Raw genomic sequence first — 24,658 nt, forward strand, 5'->3', positions numbered from 1 at the left:
TGCAATTTGAGCCAGATTATCTTTGGACATCCTAAAGCAGGTGGAATGAGTGTTTACAGTTATCTTAAGGTATTTGAACTCGACTCTTTCCCCACAGGCCTGAGAAGGAGAGTGAAAGAGAGGACATATTCCCAACATAATGGGAGGCCTTGTTTGGGAGTAGCCCAACTTGTGCTGGGGCTACTCCAGGAGTTAGAATTTACCAGGTGATAATGTTCTATGTCAAGGAGGATCATTTTCCCAGTGGGGTTCAGAAAAAAATATATTTCTGATGTTTCCCCTTATGTTCATGCTGTGTACTGAAATGCATAACACTTTTTTAAATTTCAACTCTGCAAATATTCACCGACTGCCTGTTGTAGGCATGGCGATGTGCAAGGCACTGCATGAGAACACAAAGATAATTGTTATGATCGGTGCCTTCAGGGTGCTCACAGTTCTTTAGATTGTGTTTGTGTAACTGAATTACATTAGAGAGATTATGTGCCTTTCAAAAAGTGTGAGGGCATTACGGTTGTATGAAGGCAAGGCTAATTGTATCTGGAGACAATGGTCAGGAGAAAGAAAGCTGCTACTTAGCATAGGTAGAATTTTAATAGGCAAACATTGCCGGCTGAAAGTGTTCCAATCTGAAGGAACAGGCAGGAGGAATGGCATGGAGGCAGTGCATGTGGGAGACAGCGTGTCTTTCAACTCAGAGTATCCAGGCTGTGGAGGCAGAATGACAGAAGGGTGGACAGGCAGAACTCCAGGGAAAAGTCCTCTGGACTCGACTGAATACACAACTGTAAGATCCTGAAGAGCATTGGATTCAGTGAAGAGGAATGGATGGGCAGTAAGGAAGGAGCAGGCGTGGACATGCACTTTAGAGGTCTAGAGACACAATAGAATGGAGGTAGCTGGATGGTAGAGTAGGATGTAAAGAAGGGAGGTAATACGTGCAAGAACCATCCTCCCTCCTCCATTCCTTCCTCCCTCCCTTTCTTCTTTCTTGCCTCCCTCCCTACTTTCCCTCCCTTCCTCTCTTCTTCCCTTCTTTCCTCCCTCCCTCCTTTTTCTTTTTAAAGATAAGAGCAATCTGAATATTTCTGCAGACTCAGAGATGAAAGCCTGTGCAGGAGAACTTTAATATGCAAGTAATAGAAGTCAACATGTGGAACGATGTCTGGTAAAAATGCAATGGGATATCAGAAATGTGTCTTAGTTTTGGCAGGGAGGTAAGAGACATTTCTTGGGACAGAAACAAAGGGCAAAGATTCTAAGATACAAAAGAGGAGATTGTGACTGTGAAGAGCTGTTCTTAAAACACAGTGTTCTGCTTGTAGGCAGGATACGGTACTTCCATAAACAAAAGTTTTAGAACTACCTTATGGAGAATGTGATAGGGTATAGGGTTACTTTGCTGAGATTAGTAAATGTAAATTTGTTATATACACAGGGTATTTGTGTGTGCATCCCCATTTCAGTCCAGTATTGCTCAGAGTGGAGACCAAAAAAAAAAAAAAAAAGACACAGTTTGGTAGAATGCAGAATTGAGAACTTACTGGGTGTCGGTGATAAAAGGAGAAAACGAGAGGAGTCTAGGAAGGCAGAGGAAGTGCCAAAACGGAGGCCTACAGCTGGCAGCGGGAGCTAAGGGAGCTGCAAGATAGTTTCCCTTGAAGGACTGGTGTTGTTGAAGGACTGTGAAAGACGTAATAAGGCAAGCACTGTTAAATGCCTTTTATTCCTTTTCTCCTTTTGAAAAGTCTCACCTACACTCATTTTTGAGCATTTCCTAGATATATCCTTTTAAAAATACAAGATCATGCTGTAGTTACTTTTTGCAGTATTTCTTTAAGATATCAGTGTATTTAGTCAATCTTTACATGTATATAATACACATTCTTTTTAATGATTAAAAAATTATTGCAAGGATATGGATGTTGTTATTAACGATTCTTTAGGCTGTTTATAGTTTTACTTTTTTTTTTCTATTTAGAACAATACTCTCTGTGAGCCAAGTACTGAATCAGCTCTGAGAATACAGGCTAACAAGATATGGTCTTGCCCTCAAGAAGCTTATAATGTACGAATATTTGCTGAACAAATGTAATTTTTTCCTTTGGGAGTGAAGGACATTCATTAGTGATCAGGACATTAACTAGTTGCTTAGAAATGATTGTGGGTAATGGTAGGGATGATGATGATTTTAGAGACATAAGAATTTCCAGAGTATGAATGTTGACCAGACTTTAAATTTTTATAGTTAATAATAACTAAGAAAATGATGTACTTTTAATCTCTTGGCATATTGATTGTTGTCTTTTAAAATAATTGAATGAATGTGTTATTTCGTATATGTGGAATTAATGATTTTTAAAAGGGATGGATGAGCCTTAGTTTGTATTTCTTTTTTTTTTTTTTTGCTGGTAGGCCTCAGGGGGCAGCCTTATAATTAAAATGTATAGAGATGCTGAAGTTAATCTATATTTAACTTTTTACTACCATTTCTGATCATATCAGTAGCCCTCTGAGGTGTGAAATAATCATGGGCATTTGGTTAATGAATTGTGCATTGTTGTTGTTCATTCATGGAATTTGTTCTTTTATTATATTTGATGCTTCACTTAACAACAAATTTTGCTTTCTCTGCGTTTGATATGTTTTTACCAAATTATTCCTGATTGTATCCATTAATCTTTAGTCACATTTGACAAAAATAAATTACTGTGATCTTTTAAAGTTACCAGTAATAATTACATTTTTCAGGACATCAAAGTTTTGGGGGAAACACTAGATGTTTAAGGGCTTGTATAAAAATGTTTTCACAAGCTTTTTGATAAAATATTATGCCCCAGTGCAATTTGGGTAATGGATACATAAAGAGTGTACAAGGAAGAGGAAGGAAGTTATGAAGTGTTGTTAATGAACATTTATTTGCATTCCTACCATCTGCATTTTCTTGGCAATCAATTTTCATTTGTTTCATTTGGGAATATTATTTTGTAAACATAATATGCACAATTCTCCTCACGTTCTCCTGCAGGTCTCTGGGATCAATAGAAATTGTCCCATTGTTTAACACCTCCATGTCCAGTTCCTGGGCAGAAGCACAGCCCTGAAGCCCAGTGGTCGGCATTTTGTCCCCAAAGAGAGCTGGCATGCGGAGAAGCTGATAAATACATTCACTCTCTCAGCGTTCTTCAAGGAGTTTTCCTTCAGTTCTTTTTGTTCTTTTATGTGACTTTACTTATGTATCAGGGATCACCTAGTACAGTTTTTGTTTAAAATCTGATTTATAAATGTAACCTTTATGGTTTCTATTAAAATTCCAGAGAAGACTGCTTCTTGCTGGAGGAAAATATTAATTATCAGAATCTTGTTTAAAAATGTATATACGCTTTTAGTTTATGAGTAGATCTGGCTAACAGTTCCTGAATCCTCACTACAGGCCCTTCAAGTATAAGGCAGTATAGCACAGTGATTAAGGACTAAGGTTATGGACTTAGAATGAACTGGGATCAGATTTTGACTTCATCATTTAGTAGCTCCCTGACTTTCTACAAGTCTCTTAACCTTACAGAGAGCCTCAGGTTTCTTAGTCATAAACGAAGGAACATAATAACGCCCTTCCGCATAAGTAAAAATTTGTGAAAAGGAGGAGGTATGTGCATTGCAGAAAAAATGCAGAAAAGGGAAGGCCTTGGAAGATAGCGTGTTTGGGGAATTACAGGTTTCTACCCCGCTTATCCCTTCTACCATCATTCTTCTCCCACCATGAGGGAAGAGAAAATCCTACTTCAGGACAGTAGAATCACAGCACATGAAAGTTTGCTGAATACTGCAATCTAGTTAGACTAGACTGTAATTTTCTACTTAAGTTAATCTGGAAGTTTAATGTAATTTTAATTGCTATAGTGATTTTCTTTGGTAGGAGTTGGGGGGCAGCTTGAGGAACTGCTAGTTTGTCTGGAAAAATAAGCCTATGAGATTTACTAGATTAATTTTGAAAAACTAATGATAAAGGAGGTAGAGATCTATCATATTAAAGTGTATTCTAAAGCTAGTTTAATTAAAATAGTTTTTTAAAGGAATAGAAAGATCAGTGTAACAAAAGTAAGAGTCTAGATACATGAAACTTTGAATATGGTAAAGACAACATTTCAAATCTGTCATTATTGGTTATTAGCAAGTAATGTTGGAGTTACCCACTTCCCCAAGTTTATACACACACACACACACACACACACACACACATTCTGATAATCATGTTCCATGTGGATCAAGGATTTACCAAAATGCTATAAAACTATTAGAAGAAACTATATGTGAAATTTCTTTTATATTTTTATCCTCACCCAAGAACGTGCTTATTGATTCTAGAGAGAGGGGAAGAGAGGGAGAGAAACATGAATTGGTTGTCTCTCATACATGACCTAACAGGGGACTGAACCCACAACTTAGGTACGTGCCCTGATCGGGAAACAAACCTGCGACCTTTTGATTTATGGGACGATGCTCCAACCTAGTGAGCCATATTGGTCAGGGCTGTATATGTAAATTATAAAAAAAGTGGAGTAAGAAAGATGCCTTTTAGCAGGACACCAATAAAGCCGTTTTTTTCTTTTGGAAAATCCTTCTAAGTTTGATTTCATAAAAATTGAAACTCATCTATGGCAGAAATATAACAAACACATGATATTGGGAAATATTTATAACATATTAAATAGGATTTGTGTCATAATTCTTTTGAACTTTTCTATATCTTTTGCTTTAGTATGTCTATGATAAACTGCATATACCTAGTTTTTTTTTATGCCTAACAGTGGTGAATTTGATCTATTTCCATTTATTTGATACCGCATGCATTTATTTTGTATTTTTTACCTTTCATTACTTACTTTATGTTTCCTCTTCCTTTCCTTCCTTTGTATTGTCAGTTTTCTATCCTTTCTGTTTCCATACCATCACCTCTGTAGATGTAATTGTTGCCACTATCCAGTCCCATCAGAGACTTTTCCCAGAACCAAACCGGGGCTCCTGTTCTTGTGTTGATATGAGCATCCCTCTGACCAACTGCCACACTGGCTGGTGGTGCTTTCAGCTGCTGCCCTCAGGGCGGTCTGTCTTCCTGCCTTCTAGGTATGTCCAGCCCCAGACTGGTTAAGAGGAGTCTTTCAACCTCCTTTCCCAAGAGCTGGAACCTTCTCCAATCCCTGCATCCAAGTGCTAGTCTGACTTCTTTACCTTTCCTTACAGGGAGACCTATATTCCTCTTACCCTTTAGGAATGGAAATCTTAGTTTCCTTTGCTTGTTTCTAGACCCAGAGCCCAGTGAGACAGAGGCTGTGGGGGCCTGAATATTCTGTTCTGAGTTTCTGCTACCTGCTACATTTCTGGTCCATGGAGTGTTTGTTGTTGAATCAACCATGTTTTTTAAAAAATATATAATATATATAAAACACACAATTTTCTCTGTTTGGAGGTGTTCAAAGCTAAATTTAATGCCATATTGATCAAAATTTTATTTAAAGCAATATTTATAACAGCAGAAAATTGGTACCTGATTTAATAAATTAGGTACACTCAGTTATTAAAAGAAATTTATAAGTATTTACAGGGAAAATGGTTAAAATATACTGTACATTGAAAAACAAGTTATGGCTCTGGGTGGTATGGCTCATTGGGTTGAGCGCCGGCCGGCGAACCACAGTGTCTCCAGTTCGATTCCCAGTGAGGGCACATGTCTGGGTGCTGGGCCAGGTCCCCGGTGGGGTGTGTGCAAGAGGCTACCACACATTGATGTTTCTCTCTCTCTTTTTCTCCCTCCCTCCCCCTCTAAAAATAAATAAAATCTTTAAAAAACAAGTTATGAAATAAATAATATTATGACATCATACAATTTTGAGCCTGCTTTGTTTTTATGGAAACAAAGTATGTTAATAGTGTGTTCTAACTTAACACAGTATCTACATTAATGATTTATCTGTTTCCTAATATAAACAGAGAAATAGGTATTAAATAATCAATCCAAAATTATATAATTCTATAAAATGCTAACATTTAGTGTTAGAAAATACTAGTCCAAACCATAAGATTCTGATCTGGAGGATTAAAGAGCCAGGATTACTTTGCAGCTTTACAGGAGTGTTATGTTTTAGAGAAATTGATCCTTTATATAAGGTGTTCAGCCTTTGGGTTAGTCCCTTTTCTTATTAATGGCAATGGCTTTCTGAAATCAAAAGGCAAGTGCCCAGAGCTTTTCTAAAAAAAGATAAACTCCCCTTTCCTTAAGTGATGTGATTTTTCTTTCTTGGGACATGTGACATTAATACCTGTGCTGTGGTTCCAGTGCACAGAATGTCTAAATTTCTTGATTTGTGTGTTATTACCTTGGTGCCTCTGATAGTTATTTTAAAGGGATTTTTCTTTCCTTTCTATTGAAAAATATCTAAAAAACCTCATATCTGAAAATTTATTCTAATGAAATAATTAAAAATGCAGAGCTTAAATGAAACTATAATCTTGCAGTTCTATCTGTGAGAGTGAAGGTAGGCAATAACCCAGATGTTTAAAAATAGGAAATTGAATAAAGAAATCATTGCAAATATTTAATGTAATACTATCCACACATTAAATAGGAAATAATAAAAAACTATATATTGACTTGGAGAGTTGTTTACACTAAACAATGTTAACTGAAAAAAATGGAATAGATTACATGATCCTAATTAGGAAAAATGTGTGTATGTGATCATATACATCCATAGAAAATGTGAACATTTAAACACCCAAATTCAACTGTGGTTGTCTTTGAGCTGTGTGATTACAGGAGAGTTTTATTTTGTCCTCTTTACTTCTCTGCATTTACTATATGGAGCGTGTTTTCATGCATAAGATAATCAGTAAAAGGCATTAAAATATACTTCTGTTCTATTTCATGTTGTGAAAGTTAAATGTCATACCGTTCCTCCCCTTAGATGGTAATTATCCTCCTGTATTCACCCAACTATCTTTTTTTAATTACATAATTTTTTCAATTACAGTTGACATACAATATTATACTAGTTTCCAATATGCAACATAGTGATTAGACTTTTTAAAAAGATTTTACTTATGTACTTTTAGAGGGGAAGGGAGAGAGAAAGAGAGGAAGAGAAACATCAGTGTGTGGTTGCCTCTCGCCTGCCCCCTACTGGGGACCTGGCCTGCAACCCAGGCATGTGCCCTGACTGGGAATTGAACCAGCGACCCCTTGCTTCCCAGGCCAGCACTCAATCCACTGAGACACACCAGCCAGGGCTGATTAGACATTTATATAACTTGCAAAACGATCTATTTAACTAGACTTACTGGGGTGATTACCTCATCCAGCTGTCTTGATCCATGAATTGGTTTAGTTGGATGTACTTGAGAGCTAGACATTCTCACTCAGTTTGGAAAAGGCAAAACTATAAAGTTTAGTTCACACCCCTCCTTCCACCCAGAAGATACAATTTTAACTTGCTAACAAATGGGCTGAAGATGACTGAAAGGTAGATTTCAAGTTGACTTTATTTTTCTGCTATAATCCTGTTTTCATTTCACCTAAGAATTTCAGAGTAATTTCACTCCAATATTAAAACTTCACCAATGTCATGAAATTCCTGAGAATACCTACTAAAAGCAATCAAAAGTAAAAACAAAAAATAAAGTAATGATACCATCCTAAATGTTCTGGTTCATCTTAGCAGTAATAGAACTTACTGCTTTCCATGAAAAATAACTTATAAAAAGAAAAGAAACAAAAACTCTTTCTCATAAAATCTTGAACTACTTTAGTGAATTACTGCAAATGCAGAGAGGCCAGCCCTTCATGGCCTGGTGTATGGGGAGGCCATTTTTTCTGTTCTGAAGGAAGATTTTTTTGAGCCCCTCAAATATCGCCTGGGGTATTGGCTTGAAGCCTGGGTGCATGGTTTTTGATGTCCTTCAAATTTAATTATTTCCCTAGGAACACAAGTGTTAGCATTGAATATCACTTAAAAATACTGTTCATTCTGTTTGAGAAGGTACAACAGCACTCTTTTTTTACTTCCTTGCTTTATACTTACTGTGTCAGAAAACTAAGCTCTTAATTTCAGATCAGCATTTTTTTTTCCAGACAAGTAATTTTTGAGGGGAGAAAAAAGTTTGGATTTTTGAGAGGTGAAACAGTAGGGAACATATTAGATAACGGTTAATCAGCTAAGGAATATATTTTTGAGAAACGGCTATAACTTCTAGTAATGTCTTGACTCCTGCCTCATTCTATCGTTCTTGTCAACAAAGATGAGAAAGAAATTCAGAACATTTAGCATATAGCAGCAGTTGAAAACTTTTAAATATTTTCTTTTTCAAGAGTATGTAGTTTTTGTGTTTCCAAAAACTTTTGGTAATACTTTTAGATTGATTACATGATGTTTTCATATATCCATTTAGCTACAACTTGGAGACTGCATTTTTATATTTTTTGCTCTGGAAGGAGCAGTATTATTATTTCTCTCTAGAAATCCTGATGGGTAGCGTGATGATATGGCACTGGAAATAATGGAACTGGGAAAACAGGCCGATTTGACAGAAGCCCATTTTAACTTTTGTTGGTATTCACTAGGGCTTCTCACATGCATACATGTGAATAACTTTTTTAAATGTCCAATACTTGCAAAAGCAGTTTTCAGGCTTTAAAGTGTTAGCTCTCACTTAAATAGCCTGAAATATCCTCCTGAGATGGCTTGCTAATTCCTAGAGTAGTTCCCTGACTCACGTTGTCAGTTCAGGGGGGAGAAATGTATTCTGTTAACACGAGCTAATAAAATTCTGTCTTCTTATTCCTTTCCGGTATCATCGTCTGCCTTCTAAGGCTGGACTTGTCATCGCCTTGCTCCTACTGTCTGGCATGGGTCCCCTAAATGGTCTCCTGTCTCCATCTCTTCTTTTCACCCAGACCTACCCTCCATGCCCACCGTCAGAAAAATCTTTCTAGAACATTAATCTGATTTCTCAGCTTAAAGTATTTTGGTGGTTCCCCTGATAGGCAACACAGTAGTATTTCTCAAAACAATATCTAAGAACCTCTGGAAAAATTTTAATTTTATTTTTTTCTTTATAATGATAAAGAATCAACAAGCATACCCTTTCTCTTCCAAATGGATAGCTTGTAATTGAGCACAGTATTCAGGTTCATGCTCATGTGGCATTGATGCCAGATCTTGCACTTAAAAAAAAAAATTATTTATTTTTAGAGAGGGTGGAAAGGAGGGAAAAAGAGAGGGAGAGTAACATCAATGAGATACATCGGTCAATTGCCTTTCACACACCTTCAACTGGGGACCTGTCACGCAACCCAGGGATGTGCCCTGACTGGGAATCAGAACCAGTGACCTTTCGGTTCACAGGCTGGCACTCAATCCACTGAGCCACACCAGCCAGGGCAGATCTTGGACTTTCTAAGAAAGGATTTGCTTCCCAAAAGGATTAATGACTTGCAGGTATGTTCTCAGAGGCATTTTCCTTTTGAGGAGACTGGATATTACTTATGAGAAACAATGGCCCACCAGACAGGGTCCACATGCCCCAGAGTGGATGAAAGGCCCTTTCGGTAGGCCTTTCACCGTTCCTCGCTCCGGATCTCCTTCACGTTGTCGCCTGTACTCTGCACTCCAGCCCCTGCGTGGGGACAAGGAGCTCCTACATAAGTTGGGTTATTTTAAGCATTTGACTTTCTCTTGCTTAAGCTGATCCTTTCCAGTGATAGCTCCTTTCCTCCCCTCCACCTGTTCGGAACACACACTTCTCTTTAGACTCAGCCTTTCTTGAAGACCTCACGCCCAGGTACAGAAAAAAACTCCTGCCTTGGCTGTAGTTCTTGTTCATACAGGGGAATTTGCATCATCAATAAACTACCCCACAAAAGGCTCCTGAATATTTTGTCCTTTTGAGTCAAGAGAATTGGCCTGATTTTAAACTGTTAAAAGTTTCAGTGGGTCAGGAATCTGTGCCTTGGCCTGGGCCCTCTGGCTCTGAGTCTCTCATGAGATGTCACATGGCTGTTGGCAGGATTCAGTTCCTCACAGGTTGTTGGACCGAGGCCTCAGGACCAGGGGCCTCCCATGGTTCTTTGCCTTACAACATGGCAGCTTGCTTCTTAGCAAGCAAAAGAGGACAAGGAAGAAGTTAGTGTTTTATAGCCCAATCACAGAGGTGGCGTGCCATCATTCTAGCTGTGTTCCTTTCATTAGAAGCAAGTCACTAGGTCCAGCCCACACACCGGGGTAGGAGGTTAGATCCTAGGAAGTGGGGATTACTGGGGACTAAGACGTCTCCTCCCACAGCCTTCAGGATCCCTTTGGGCAGGCCCAGGTGCGGGGCCAGGACTGGATTGGAGGCTGCTTGTCCTTTCTCAGTCTTGTGCCCCCACCTCTCATATTTCGGGCCTGTGATTCCATGGTTGAAAGAGAGGTGTTTTTTAAATAATCTGGCTCTTAAATACCATTGGAAAGTCATCTCCCTTATCTGATCTTCAACTAAAGAAAAATGGCCAGTTTCAGAGCTGGAGGGCACCTCTGTGTTGGGATTCCTAAGAAAAGGTGATACAATAGCTCACCAAGACAGTTCATTCTTAAGAGAATACAAATGTAATCTTGACTACGGAAATTTGGGGTTTTGTCCTGAATTTAACTTCTAATCCACAGTGAGGTAAGAGTCCTCTGCGATTTCGAATTTACTAGCTGTGAAACTCCGTTGCACTTTGCGTGCCTCTCCTCCGGCTGGGAGCTACCGGCAGCTCAGTCTGTGCCGAATTCATCCCTGGTGCCATTGTTTTACCTGTCACTTAAGCTCTCAGTATGCTTATTAAAAATATGTACTAATGACATTTTTTTGTTGTTGTTTTATAGGCTATATCCAGTACTAAATTTATTAAGCATTGATAGGGTTTTCATACTGGAGAATTAAACAAATTTTCTCTGGCATAAATGTTTAAATAGAGTGACCTGGGACTATGATACTTACATTTTCTGTTATTTTGCTCCTTAGTTAGAGCATTAGCAGTTTTTGCCCTTGAATCAAAGTTCTCTACTCTTCTCTCCACGGCTTCCAAATATTTTGTCCTTTTGAGTCAAGGGAATTGGCCTGATTTTATGATGACATTTGGGTACGATATTTAAACTGTTAAAAGTTATAAAAACGACCCTTTGGTATTAAATGTAATAAATGGCTCTGAATTGAATACATGCACAGGTTCTCTTATAGGAGCTTTGTGAGCCCAAACTGCTCCGGTTACATATTCTCATTGTAACTGGATTCTATGACATTCTCTCAGCCCCCAAGAGGATGCCCGCCAGACCATGAAAATTCCTCACGGCTGGGTGTTGATATATACTTTGGGTCTTTTGAAGTTTCGAATTTCCATCTCTAACTGGTGCATGGGCCTCAGAGTACTACTGCTGGTCCTACCCAGTGCTGGAGAGGTAGGGGTGTCTCTGCAAGAAAACAATCAAACCAAAAGAATTTCACCTCTGAGAGACTTACTGCAACCCTCAAAGAAAGGGATGGGGAGAGGGATGACTTCCGAAACTGACCTTCCTTTGCTCAGCTTTACCAAGAATATTGTCTTGTCTTTTCTGGTGATACTCTGCACCGTGTTCGTTATTTTTTCTTTTTGTCTGTAGGTCTATAATATTGTGCTAGGATGTCCTAAATTAGGCCACAGACTCCTCAATACCAGAGATTAATACTCTTTTTTCTTCTTCTGTTGTGGTATCTTTGTTCTCTTTTCCCATTTTCTACCCATTATAACATCATTCTAGGAATAGGAGCCAGCGCATACGAGGGCTCATCTAGATTTATCAGTGATGCGTTAGAGTAGATTGGAGATACGGGGTGGAACGTGTGTGGGCAGTTGTGTTGAGGGATGAATGGGGGCTCCAGAGGGATTCATAAAAATGCTGAGTTAGCTCTCATGGGTCAAGGTGGGTGCAGGCTCTCCTTGGACCCTATAAAAGCACCAGAGTTTGTTACTGCCATGAAATTGTACTGTAATATTTTCTGGTTGTGATTCATTCACAGTTTAATATGCTTCTAGTTCTGCCTTGACTTTTCCCCCAGGAAGCGACTAAAATCTCTTCATTATAATATAGACAGTGTACTGCACTTTGAATACAAATTTATCCATGTTCAGAGTAATTTTTCTTGTGATTGTCTCTACCCTGGAGAAGTGCCTTTAATGAATTACATACAAATTGTGTAATTTAAGAAGTTAATTTGGTTTTCTGGTTACACAGGACTAAAAACAGCCCTTGTAGAAAGAGATGATTTCTCATCAGGGACCAGCAGCAGAAGCACTAAATTGATCCACGGTGGTGTGAGATACCTTCAGAAGGCTATCATGAAGTTGGATATTGAGCAGGTAATTGTGTATGCTGGTTGTTAAACAAAAATTGCGACTATGCTTTTTTCTACCCAATTAAATCAGGGTTTTTTTTTTTTTTTTTATGGCTTTTAACATTTTGTCCTGTTGGAAATACCCATTTAGTGTGTTCTGCTGGAATATCTTTCGGGAGAGGTGTGCGGGTTCTTTCCTGTGGTATTATGGTTATGGATAACCGGGCTTTCCTTCATAGGCATGTCCGAGTAGCAGATCTACAAAATTACTTTTGGATGTGTTGCCTTTTAACAATCGTGACCCATCCTCCTTCCCTCCCTCCCTTTCTTTTTTTCACCCATCTCCAAATTGCTACTTCCCACACAGTTTCAGGGAGCTGCATTGTAATACGGGGGGCGGGGGGGGAGTATTAAATTAATCCTCTTAACCGAATGTGCAATCACACGTTAATCTTGTCACTGACATATTCTCAAGGCGAAGATGGTCTGAGTCATGCCTTTCTTATGTCACATTTTATTGTGTCCAGTCTGCCACCATTTGAAAACTGCCAAGACAGTGTGGAAGATGACATTTCCCAGAGGGGTAGGGAAAAAAAAAATCAGCTGAACTCCGTATCTGCCTTTCGTACATGAAAAACACAGCAGCACTAACTTGACATTGTCACTTGTGAATCTGTCCCCTTTCCTTAGGTGTCTCTTTGACATCATGATGGCTGCAAGGAAAAGAGCATAAGGTTTAGAATCCGCTGAGTTGGGATGTGTTCCAGCTTACTTACTCCATTTTTATCAGCCTCAGTTTTCTCATTTGTAAAATTGTATCATGCTAGTAATGCTGGTTCTTCAGAGAGGCATAATGAGGACTAGCGGAATTAAGAGATAAGCTTTTTAATAATAATCTATAAAATACTGGGCAAGTCCTAAGTATCATCTCTTCCTGAGTTAGTGGAGGCAAGAAAGGAAGGCTCAGCATGAATTTGAACAATCTGTTATCTCTTACATGGGGAAATATAGGAGACCAAGAAAAGCGACAATACAGAGAATGCAAGATAAATTGTTATAATAATCTTGTAACTCAAGTCAGGAAAATATCTTACACCTGGGAACTCTGACAGCATGTTTTTCTCCTATGCAAATACAGTTAAGGTTTCTAAAAAATCTTTCAGGTTGACAGCATGATGTATTATTAGAAATTTGATTAGAAGGGAGCTATCCTCGATCAGAGGTAGAGAGGTTTCTGTGTATCAGTTAGTTGGCAGGGTGTCTATTTGCCGTTTGAAAATATTATGATCTGTTACTGCCAAACTAATTTTCTCTGTTTTGCTTTTCAGTACAGGATGGTAAAAGAAGCCCTTCACGAGCGCGCCAACCTACTAGAAATTGCTCCCCATTTATCAGCTCCGTTGCCTATAATGCTTCCAGTTTACAAGTAAGCATGTTGAGACCATCTTTACACATTTGCTTCTCTGAGGTCAATAGAACAACACAGTTTTAATGGAAATACTCCCTCAACTTGTATTTCCTAATGTAGTCTTAATTAGTCCTAATCTTTAATTATTCTCAAATATTTTCCTTTGTTGTATTTAAAAGTGTGGCTTTTCCTAAATTACTTCCTACCGACCCACTTCTAAGGGCTCCACCTTGGAGGCAGAGGAGGTAGTGTTCTGTATTTATAATCAGTAGTGTCTTACCCAGTTTCTCATGGTATGCAGAGGAGCAGCTGCGTTTGCTTTGAGGAACAGAGGAGGCCCACTTGAACACTAAAATGCACAGCCCAAAAGTATCCTGCTGCAAAGTCTGAGCCTCCAAACCTACAGCATTTTAAATGTGTGAATTAACCCAAACCTAACTTCGTTTAGAGGTGTCAGATTGTAAGTTATAAAACCCCATTTTCCTACTATTGTTGGAGCTATCCAGGAAGTTGTCTTAAATTAGAATACAGGTAATATGAAAACATGGAGCATGTGCCTTTGTTAGCTGTGAGTTTGGGGGGGGTGGCTAGAGACAGATTTTATAACTGTCCATATTTGTCATAGATTGCTTAGGACATCTTAAGCCAGTGATTCTCTGCCCTGGGTATTCATTCGAGTCACCTAGGCCCCTCCCTAGTTTGTTTGTTTGTTTGTTTTTGATGCTTCATAGACAATTCTAACATGCAGCCAGGTCAAGAACCATTGTCTTACAGGTGACTGATTCATTTAAAGGCTCACTGATTCATTCACTCGCATAATGCAGCTAGGCTGGTGTCAAAAACAGTGATGCAGTTCTGTTTCTTTTGCAGTACCCTTCTAGACATACTTTGCTTTTCTTAAATGAAAATTATCTAATAACTTGAAGTGATAATCTCTAATATTATACACTGTTTCTAAAGAAACCTTTCCTCCTGTTTACGCTGTAGGTGGTGGCAGTTACCTTACTACTGGGTAGGAATCAAGCTATATGATCTGGTAGCAGGAAGTAATTGCCTGAAAGGCAGTTACGTCCTCAGCAAATCGAGAGCCCTGGAGCATTTCCCAATGCTGCAGAAGGACAAGCTGGTAGGAGCAATTGTCTACTATGATGGTATGTGATTTCTTTTTTACAAGATACTTCACTCTCACTCATGACCCTTATATTCTTTTTTAAAAAATACTTATTTATTTTTAGAGCCGGGGGAAGAGAGGCAGAGAAACATCGATGTGTGGTTGCCTCTTGCGTGCCCCTCACTGGGGACCTGGTCTGCAACCCAGGCATGTGCCCTGACTGGGAATCGAACCTGCGACCCTCTGGTTTGCAGGCTGGTGGTCAGTCCATTGAGCCACACCAGCCAGGGCCCTTATATTTTTAATGAGATAGTTCTGCATTCTTAAATTTTAATGCTAATCTTACACAACACACAAATAGACACAACACACGTACTCTCCATTTTCTCTGATGCTAGTTAAAAAACTCCACATAGTGTTTTGCTTTTCATATTGTTTAATTTTGCATATTTCTTTTCCTCTTTGATTTCTGCTTTGTATCTTATGGTTGGTTTGATCCATTTTCCCTTATTATGAATTCAGACCCCACCTTCATGTCATTTAATTTGTTGTGTGTTTGTGAGTGACTCCTTGCCTTGTGAATATATTATAATGTTGAAAGGAACTGAGATCTTTCAAGTTTTCTAGATGAAACCTCTATTTTCAAGGGGCTATAAACCTAGAGAAAAATGCCCCTTGGGCTGAAATTGGTATGTTTGTATTTCACACAGGACACAGTTCTTGAACATATAATTTATGATGAAGGTAAACAAATATTGCATTTGTCAAACCAAACCCTCAGTTTTTATTGCTTATTTTCATGTTGTTAGATGTTTCCTAACAGTGACATTATCTAGTATCCATTTGCCATGTGTTCAATGTTCATTTGTGTGTGAACAATATAATCTTGTATACTTTTATTTGAAGGAACTTACCACTTACTACACCTTCAGATGGACCACAATACAATATTAAACAAAACAGGAAAAGCCATTTGTGAAATTTTACTATAGTTTTAAAGGGTGTGTAGAATTAGAAAATAGTCCAAGGATATTCATAAGGAAATAGCCAGACACATATAACTGTACATGTTCAAAAAGTCTTAGATATTTTGAGACACAAAGGACAACTTAGGTTTTGCAGGTCAGTGAGTTTTGTTAATCTCCATTACGTGATCTTTTGTTAGAAATCTAAACTTCTAGCATGAACAAAATTTGTTTCTTTTTTTCAGGAGACTTTAATATTTATATTACTTCATATTGTGGGATATCCTCAGGACCATCCCCACATTTTTTTTCCCAGTGTTAGGTGTCTGGATCAATTTAGCTGTTGGTTAGGCTTTCAGGTTGGTATGCAAAAGGTGTACGTGCAGAGGGAGCAACAGGTACACATTCCAGAAAATGCCCTCGGAGCAACAATGTTAGGGCTATGTTAAGGGCCTTAGACAAACACTAAAAGCTAGAAAATTCACAGCTGACAATGCCTGTCAGCATCTGAACACCATAGGGGGGCACTTAACTGCATTTTTGGTGCCCTTGATTGAGCCTGCATGTTAAAGGACAACCTTAACTATGAATTTGCTTTCTCAGCATCAGAGCCTTAATGCTTCTCCATTGTAGTTTATTGGGTGATTATATTAAAGAGGGTTTGGTCCAGGAGGAGTAAGAGGTCATTCTGCAAATGGCATCCTGCCCATCCTGACATGGAAGTGTTGTGCCCCTTGCCTCTTACTGCTAACCCTTCCGGCACAGACCCTCTCAAATGCTCGGTCGTTTTTGCTTATCATGTGGTGCATCAAATCGTCACGGTTTTCATTGTTTTTGTAGCTTGTGCATATCTGACTCTCCTTAAGAGGATTGTTAGTGGATATCACATCTGATTTTGTGGCATCCTGTCTTACGTTGGCTTGATATTGTTATAAATTATAATTCTTATTGATTCTGCATAAAAAACAAAGGGAGATTGATACCACAAATTCAAAAGAAACACTGCCCTATTAGAATCAAAGGGATCAAGTATTTAATTTAGAATTGGCTTTTATAGCTTATTGTAGGTTGGAAAATTATGAATTTAGCAAAGATTATTGAAAACTTTAAAGACTATTATTTAAAATAATTTCAAATTGACATTTGAAAATATATTGTAAAAGACTTAAGAGTCTTGAATAGAAAGGGTAAAAATAATTGTATTATAGTGATAATTTTCTTTTAATCCTTGTTCAGAAGTGATGCAGGCCCAACTATGTCATTCTTGAGGTAAGGTAGAACAAGACTGTGAGCCAAAGTAGAGTTCTGTGGTTTCCAACTGTATTCACAGATAGGGCAGCTCCTGTTTTACCTCATGGTGTGATGAGCAAATGAAATGTCAGCATGGAAATAGGATACAATAAGGAGCATATAGGTAAAGAAATTAAATGCAATAAATGTGTACTGAGAGAAGAGGAGGAATGCCTTACTCCTTGACCAAAAAGTAACATACATCATCATCCTGTTACCAAAGTATTTCAGAGAGCAAAAAATAACTTCCTGAAAAGTTACTTTGCAAACAAGTAATTTATAAGATAAACCTTTCTTAATAAGAAAAATGTATTCATAAGTAACCATTATGAGAATGTAGTGGCAGTCACCCAACTGATTTCAAAATGCACTTGAGCTTCTTGAAATAACTCTGTTTTACTTAAAAAATAACTTATTGAGCTGAAATTCACATAACACGAAATTATCATTTTAAAGTGAACAAAATTAATTTTTATAACTTATTTTGGGAGAATCTTGATTATGCTAAAAATATGACACAATTAAAAGAACTTTTAAATGCTACAAGAAATTTTATGAACTAAACACTCTTATTAGTATTATATTAGACAGTTACTTTAGCACCAGTGAAAAGTGAAATGTAATTGTGTGAAAATATAGTCAACAGACTAGAAATCATCGTTACTCACTTGGGCCGGAGGCTGAGACAATCTGGAAGGCTCCTTTAATACCGAGATGGTAGAGTTAGTTGAAATGTGTTCCCTTTGAAGTACAAAATGTACAAAGGTCAAAATTTTTTTCTTAATTACTCATAAGAACATTTCATCCTAAATAAATAGTGATGGCCATTGTATGTGATTAAGGCAAAATCTATTCTTCCACAAAAGTCCATAAAGGTAATAAAATAAATTCCATGTACTTTCAAATACAATAATTATAGTGGCTGTTCTGTGCGTGGCAGAGTTATGATCTGTTGCCGTATTTTGTTGTTAACTGCTGAAAACAAACTCACACATATAGAGGAATAACTACATTTTTTTTCAGTGCAGACAACATGATTGTCAAATTTCTCAGTCAAATCCATATGAAATGAAAGTTGGAATAGGAACTGACATACCAGGATATATTTTCTTCTTATATAATGTTAGAGAAACATAGAGTCAGCTCACGGGTCTTCTGACTGAGGCACGTCCTAGTGCTTTCTGTTTGCTCCTGGTGGTCTCCTACCAGAGAGCCATCAGCTGACCCCTGGCCAGGGCCCTTACCACTGATGAGGGGGTTCAGAGGATCGAGAGTGTGTGACTGTCCCACTCTCCTGAGTCAGCAAGAAGTGTTTAAGGCTTGCCAGGCTGGGGTGACTCGTCAGGCCCTGAGAGTATGTGAACCAGCTGTGGAGAGGAAGCCAGTCTCCTTAGGACCTGATTTTATCTTCCTCTGTCAAGTTTATTTCTATCTTCCTGTTCCCAGAGTAGATCTTTGGTGCCATTCTAGTTGGACTCCAGTAATCCAATCTAGTGCACAAGAAATGAGATACAATTTTAAATGATTAAATATTTAAAACCATTAAACGTCCTCATTAAGCTTCTCTAAGATAAAAATGGAGAACAAAATTACAGTTTTAAATTCTTTCTTCTCAAGGCATTGACAGAGAGAGATGTATGTTATTTCCTACCTGATGATGCCCTTAAGTATTCCTTATGCACATATGAAAATAGCAACTACAAGAAATTACATTAGTTTTCCTAATATAAATAAAAGTTGGTTATATCCATGTTTCAAAGGGGGAATTAAAGTCCAAGTTTCACTAGAATATTCATTTTTATTCCAACCTAAAACTCACAGCATACAAATAGATGAATTCAGCTTGTGAGAGAGCAAAGCCAATTTAATCTCTGGCTCCCCTGAGGTAAATGTAGTTCCTGGTGCTGCCCCCACCCCAACCTCAGCTATAATCCCTGGCTCCTGGAGGTAAAAATGCACTGAAGTGAGGAAAATTCTGCAGCAGGATATAATGATCCAAAATGACAGGGACAATAATGACAATGAATTTCATGTCTCCCAGTCATGAGCTGGAGATGCTTGACTAGGCTGACTTATACAATTAAATTGTTACAGGTACAGCAGGATATGCAGTTAGCTGTGTGCTTTGGGGAACGCTGCCTCTGGCAAGAGGCATATTGTGGCATGCAGACTCTTTTGTTAGGAACAGAGTGTTACTACTCCAGGCATGCACCTGCAGTTGTACATTTTAATAAAAGGAAACCTGGGTTAAAGACAAGTCTTTCAAGGTGTTGATTTTATCTATTTTGAAAGCTTAAAAAAATCAATTACCCAGTAACAGGTGATACTTTTTTGTCTTATGTTTTTTTCATTTTTGTTTTTCCATTGAGGTCCTGGAGCATAAGTAGAATCTAAAGATGCTGCTTTTAACCCTCGTTTACCTTCTATGCAAACACCATTGTTGAACTAACTGGGTATTGTCTATTTTAAATACGACAGACACATTAATTTCGTTAGAGGAATAGAAATAGGTTGAATAAGTAGCTGAATGATGTGGATTTACAAACCAAAAAGCAGCGCTATTATGCAATTTTGGCCCCCTGCTTCTTCCTGCAGTTCGTACAAGGGTGTGGTGACTCCTAACGCTCAGTGCGTGAGCCCCACGGGGTGCACAGGACCAGCCAGTAGGAACAACATATTAGAATTCCTACTAGATGTGTTTTTATCAAAACCCATAGTGTCTTTTTATATATGGTTCAAATGTCTATAACATATAAGTAAAATAGTGCAGCCATGTATTTATAAATAAATGTACACATGAAGCTATACGCTGTCATTTACCATAGTTTTGTACCACTCAATTTTTCTTTTTGAACCACTGTGTTAGTAATTTGTCATCTTGTTATGTTTTAGTAACTGACTAATTTTCCTATTTTCAAAATGTATTTAGTGAGAGGAAAAATTCCTCTGGCAGAGTCAGCATTAACAAATCCCTTCCTTCATTTCTCAAGGTCCAATTTCTATGAACTTTGAAGGGTCTAGGAAAAAACAAAAACTATGGACCATCTGGGGGACCTCAAAATGATCAGAATTCAACATGATACATTATCTTATTTATTGTTTTCATTTTAATTTCCATCTTAAAATATAATAAATCTATTTTAAATGTAAAGTTCTATTTGTCAACAGTTTTCAAGGCTCCTTTTTCACATCCTTATTACTGTACATACTGAGGCTGAAAATTGTGTAAATATTGATACATATGGAAGAATGCATATAACACATGTATGAGATCTGTCCAGGAGGTATCCAGCAATGTAATATGAAAAATAGAGGCATTTATTGAAGATGAAAGATACAAGAAACATTGTACATAGGGCAGTGATGCCTCAGTCCCCTTCAAAGGAGGCACCTTGGGACCTCACAGTTTTCCCAGTCACCATCAGGTACCCCATCGTATTTTCCTGAGTATCATCAATGGCCTGAAATCCCTTCCCTTTCAAAGGTGATTTAATTTGGAAAAAGCCAGAAGTCGCAGGGTGCCAAAGCTGGGCTGTAGCGGGGCTGAGTTACCTGGGTGATTTGATGTTTCACCAAAATTCTTTGCAAGAGACATGGTGCATGGGTGGGTGTGTTGTTGTGATGAAGCTGCCAATCACCAGTTGCCCATAGCTGCAACCTTTTGAATCAATCTGAATAGTTTCCTTGAAGGAATGTTCAAACTTAACATAAAATTGGATACAGATTCATTGCTCTACTTCCTCAGTCATTTTGAATGTGATGGCCACACAGTGCACATGCTCACTCAGTGGTGTCTACCACCCCCACTGACTAGTACAGTGAAGTTGTCATTGTTCATGCATGTGCATTCCAGTCCACTCACCTTGGCTGCCAGGTTACATCAATGTCATGCAAACCATTCTTGTTATATTAACAATGGCTGGCTTTTTCCTGGCCAGACATTATCATATAAATTGTCTTCTTTTTTATCATATGTAAACATTTAAAAATAATATGTTTAGTTTTGTTTTTAAACTTTGTAAAAGTACAATGTGATCAGGACAAATGAATGAATAACCTGTAGCATATTGACATAATTCAGTAAAACACAGCATTGAAGGTGGGTGAATGAAGCTAAACTGAACAACACAGATGGGTCTTAGAAAAATACTGTTGAAAATGGCATCATAACCTGTCTCGTAATTCTAAGCATCACAGTCATACTTGAAAACTGCTTTCCACAGTGTTGTCGTGAAGTTGAAACAGTCAATGTGGAGATGGATGACCTAGATTTACAACCTTTACTGTGTGTTGAGCCCCAGATTACACATCTATGAGTTTAACTCCCAGGGTGTTTTTGAGGTTTAAATGCATTAATACACGTGCAATAACATTTTAGAACATTGTTCAAATATTAATTATTTTATTGGGGTCAATTTTATGGGTATCCTACAGTTTATCAAATTCTTCTTTTCATGAAAATGTTTCAGAGTGAAGCATCGGATTAATCGGGAATTCATTGTAAAGGGACAGTTCCAAAAATGTTCCTTCATCAATTTAAAATTTCAGATTTTTCCAGATCAGTTTTTAAAACTTTCTTTAGGAAAAAGGAAAGTATTGTGCAGACAAGCATGTTCCATATAAGTATATAATTTCTTTGAAATTTAAGAGTTAGAAAACATGCATTTTAAAAGAACTTACTCTAAAATGATCTATATCTTAGACATTGATGTAAAACATATTTGTTTTAATAGTTCTTGTCCATATGCAGTTTTATACTTATATCTTGTCCATATGCAGTTTTATACTTATAAATTAAATGGATAATTTTTATCTTGATTTCATACTATTAGTTTTTCATTGTATTTCTCCCCTCGTTTTCTGTGAGTTACATAAATGAAACTGACATTATTGCTCATATAGCAGGCATATTTTTTTTGCCCCCGAATGCTGCCTTTTTTTCTGTTCAGTATATTTGGATACCAACTAATGCTAAATGAAGTTTGACATGTACCCCTAAGAAACAAAACTTATAAATTGTGGCTTCAAAGGAAACCTTGAATAAATAGGACATATTTGTATCCACTCAGGCTAACATCTAACATATGCTTTAGCTTCCTGATGATGAGACAGAGCAAGTAGCCCCTAGGAAGGTTTATAATTGTTTATTGCTTATTTGACCAGCATATACAATATTATACCAGGGTTCATTCTCTTACAGTTTTTGAAATGAAAATAAAAAGCACACAAAAGTGGATTTGACCAGGTGTAGGATCCTGAGACGGTACTCATCCATATTGTAGTCTGGATATAAAGCTTAAAAGCAGTGCTAAAATTCACCATTAATACGATTTGTATGCATATAAGTTTTTAGAGCATTAGTTCTGGTGTGTTTCGTGTTAAGTTATCTACCTCTCACACACTGTTGCTAGTTGACTCTTTGTGAAAAGATGCAGAATCAAAGGCAAAAGCTCTTACATCACAAAACACCCTTTCCCCCTGGTTTACTCATTCATCCAAAAAAATATTTATGGAGCTTCTGCTATTTTCCAGCCATTGTATCTGGCATTAGAACCATATTCAGTAAGGACAGAGTTCTGTGCCTTCAGGTTCTGAGAGAGTTCAATGCATGTCTGCCAAATATTATGCCAAACACATGGTCCTCACCACCAACAATGTTCTACATTTGTGGAGCAGAGTGTGGTTTCAAACATTTTTTTTTCCCACAAAAATTTTCTTCGTTGATCCTGCTCAGTAGGTATGCTGGGATGGGGTCTTATGATCCCTATTTTAAAGGAGAAGTGGTTTCAAAGCTGAATATTTGTATCAATATTTTGGACATGTGGGAATGTGAAAGTAAATTTTATTTCTTGGCTAAAAAGAAAGAGTTTTACAAAGTATGAATTATAACATCATGCATTCTTTCAGCTACCGTTAGGGTTTAAGTTGGTCACACATTTTAACAAAATATAGTTAAATAGTTCAACAAAGTATGCACATTTTTTAAAGGGAAATTTCAGACATCTGCAAGTATAATGAGTTCAATAAAATGAACTTCCAGTTTCAGCACCTACAGATTCATGGCTAACTTCATCTAGATACCTGTCTGCTCCCTGCTGCCCCCAGGAGTTAATCCATGACTGTTTTAGTTTGTGTCTTTAAAGGACTTTTTATTCTTTAAAATACAACAACCCTAAAATGTTTAACAATAATTTCTTAATATCAAATATCTGATCATCTGCTCATGTTCCATGTAGTCCTTTAACCTTAATTGGCTTCTGATTTAAAAAAAAAAATCAACTCATAAAACAAACAAAATCTTATTTAAGGTTCATGTTTGCCAATTCATTCATTCTTTCTTTCTTTACATTTTTATTATTATTCAATTACAGTTGTATGCCTTTTCTCCCTATCCCTCCACCCCACCCCAGCTGAACCCACCTCCCTCCCCACCTCCATCCTCCCCTTTGATTTTGTCCATGTGTCCTTTATAGTAGTTCCTGTAATCCCCTCTCCTCACTGTCCCCTCACCACTCCCCCTGGCTATTGTTAGATTGTTCTTAACTTCAATGTCCTGGTTATATTTTGTTTGCTTTTTTCTTCTATTTATTATGTTCCAGTTAAAGGTGAGATCATATGGTATTTGTCCCTCACCGCCTGGCTTATTTCACTTAGCATAATGCTCTCCAGTTCCATCCATGCTGTTGCAAAGGGTATAAGCTTCTTCTTTCTCTCTGCTGCATAGAATTCCATTGTGTAAATATACCATAATTTTTTGATCCACTCATTTGCTGATGGGCACTTAGGTTGCTTCCAGTACTTGGCTATTGTAAATTGTGCTGCTATGAACATTGGGGTGCATAGGTTCTTTTGGATTGGTGTTTCAGGGTTCTTAGGGTATAATCTCAGCAGGGGACATAAAAGAAAGAATAAACAAATAGGACCTCATCAAAATAAAAAGCTTCTGCATGGCTAAAGAAAACAGCATTAAAATAAAAAGAGAACCAACAGTATGGGAAAACATATTTGCCAATGATACTTCAGACAAGGGCCTGATCTCCAAAATATATAAAGAACTCACATGACTGCACTCCAGGAAGACAAACAACCCAATTAAAAAATGGGCAAAGGACTTGAACAGACCCTTCTCCAAGGAAGACATATAGAGGGCCCAGAGACATATGAAAAGATGCTCAGCATCACTAGCCATCAGAAAGATGCAAATTAAAACCACAATGAGGTACCATCTCACACCAGTCAGAGTGGCCAATATAAACAAATCAACAAACAAATGTTGGAGAGGATGCGGAGAAAAGGGAACCCTAGTGCACTGTTGGTGGGAATGCAGACTGGTGAGGCCACTGTGGAAAACAGTATGGAATTTCCTCAGAAAACTAAAAATGGAACTGCCCTTTGACCCAGCAATTCAGCTGCTGGGAGTATACCCTAAGAACCCCGAAACGTCAATTCATTCTTTTTACCTAATAGGTTTTCCATACCTTTATTTCCTTATGGCTTTAT

At 37.7% G+C, this 24,658-nt stretch overlaps 1 protein-coding gene across 3 annotated transcripts in view; it reads left to right on the plus strand.

Annotated features, from left to right (window-relative positions):
• The window catches only part of GPD2 (glycerol-3-phosphate dehydrogenase 2), a 129,166-nt gene that overhangs the window by 48,683 nt on the left and 55,825 nt on the right, over positions 1-24,658 (plus strand). For all 3 annotated transcript variants that reach the window (XM_053918684.2, XM_024579930.4, XM_045187391.3), the window contains exons 4-6: positions 12,285-12,409; positions 13,713-13,810; positions 14,780-14,943. In XM_053918684.2, the coding sequence (XP_053774659.1) occupies positions 12,285-12,409; positions 13,713-13,810; positions 14,780-14,943 (387 nt within the window). The remainder of the gene's footprint in view (positions 1-12,284; positions 12,410-13,712; positions 13,811-14,779; positions 14,944-24,658) is intronic.

This window comes from Desmodus rotundus, chromosome 2 (genome assembly GCF_022682495.2).
Source record: "Desmodus rotundus isolate HL8 chromosome 2, HLdesRot8A.1, whole genome shotgun sequence".
In the NCBI taxonomy this organism is placed as follows: domain Eukaryota; kingdom Metazoa; phylum Chordata; class Mammalia; order Chiroptera; family Phyllostomidae; genus Desmodus; species Desmodus rotundus.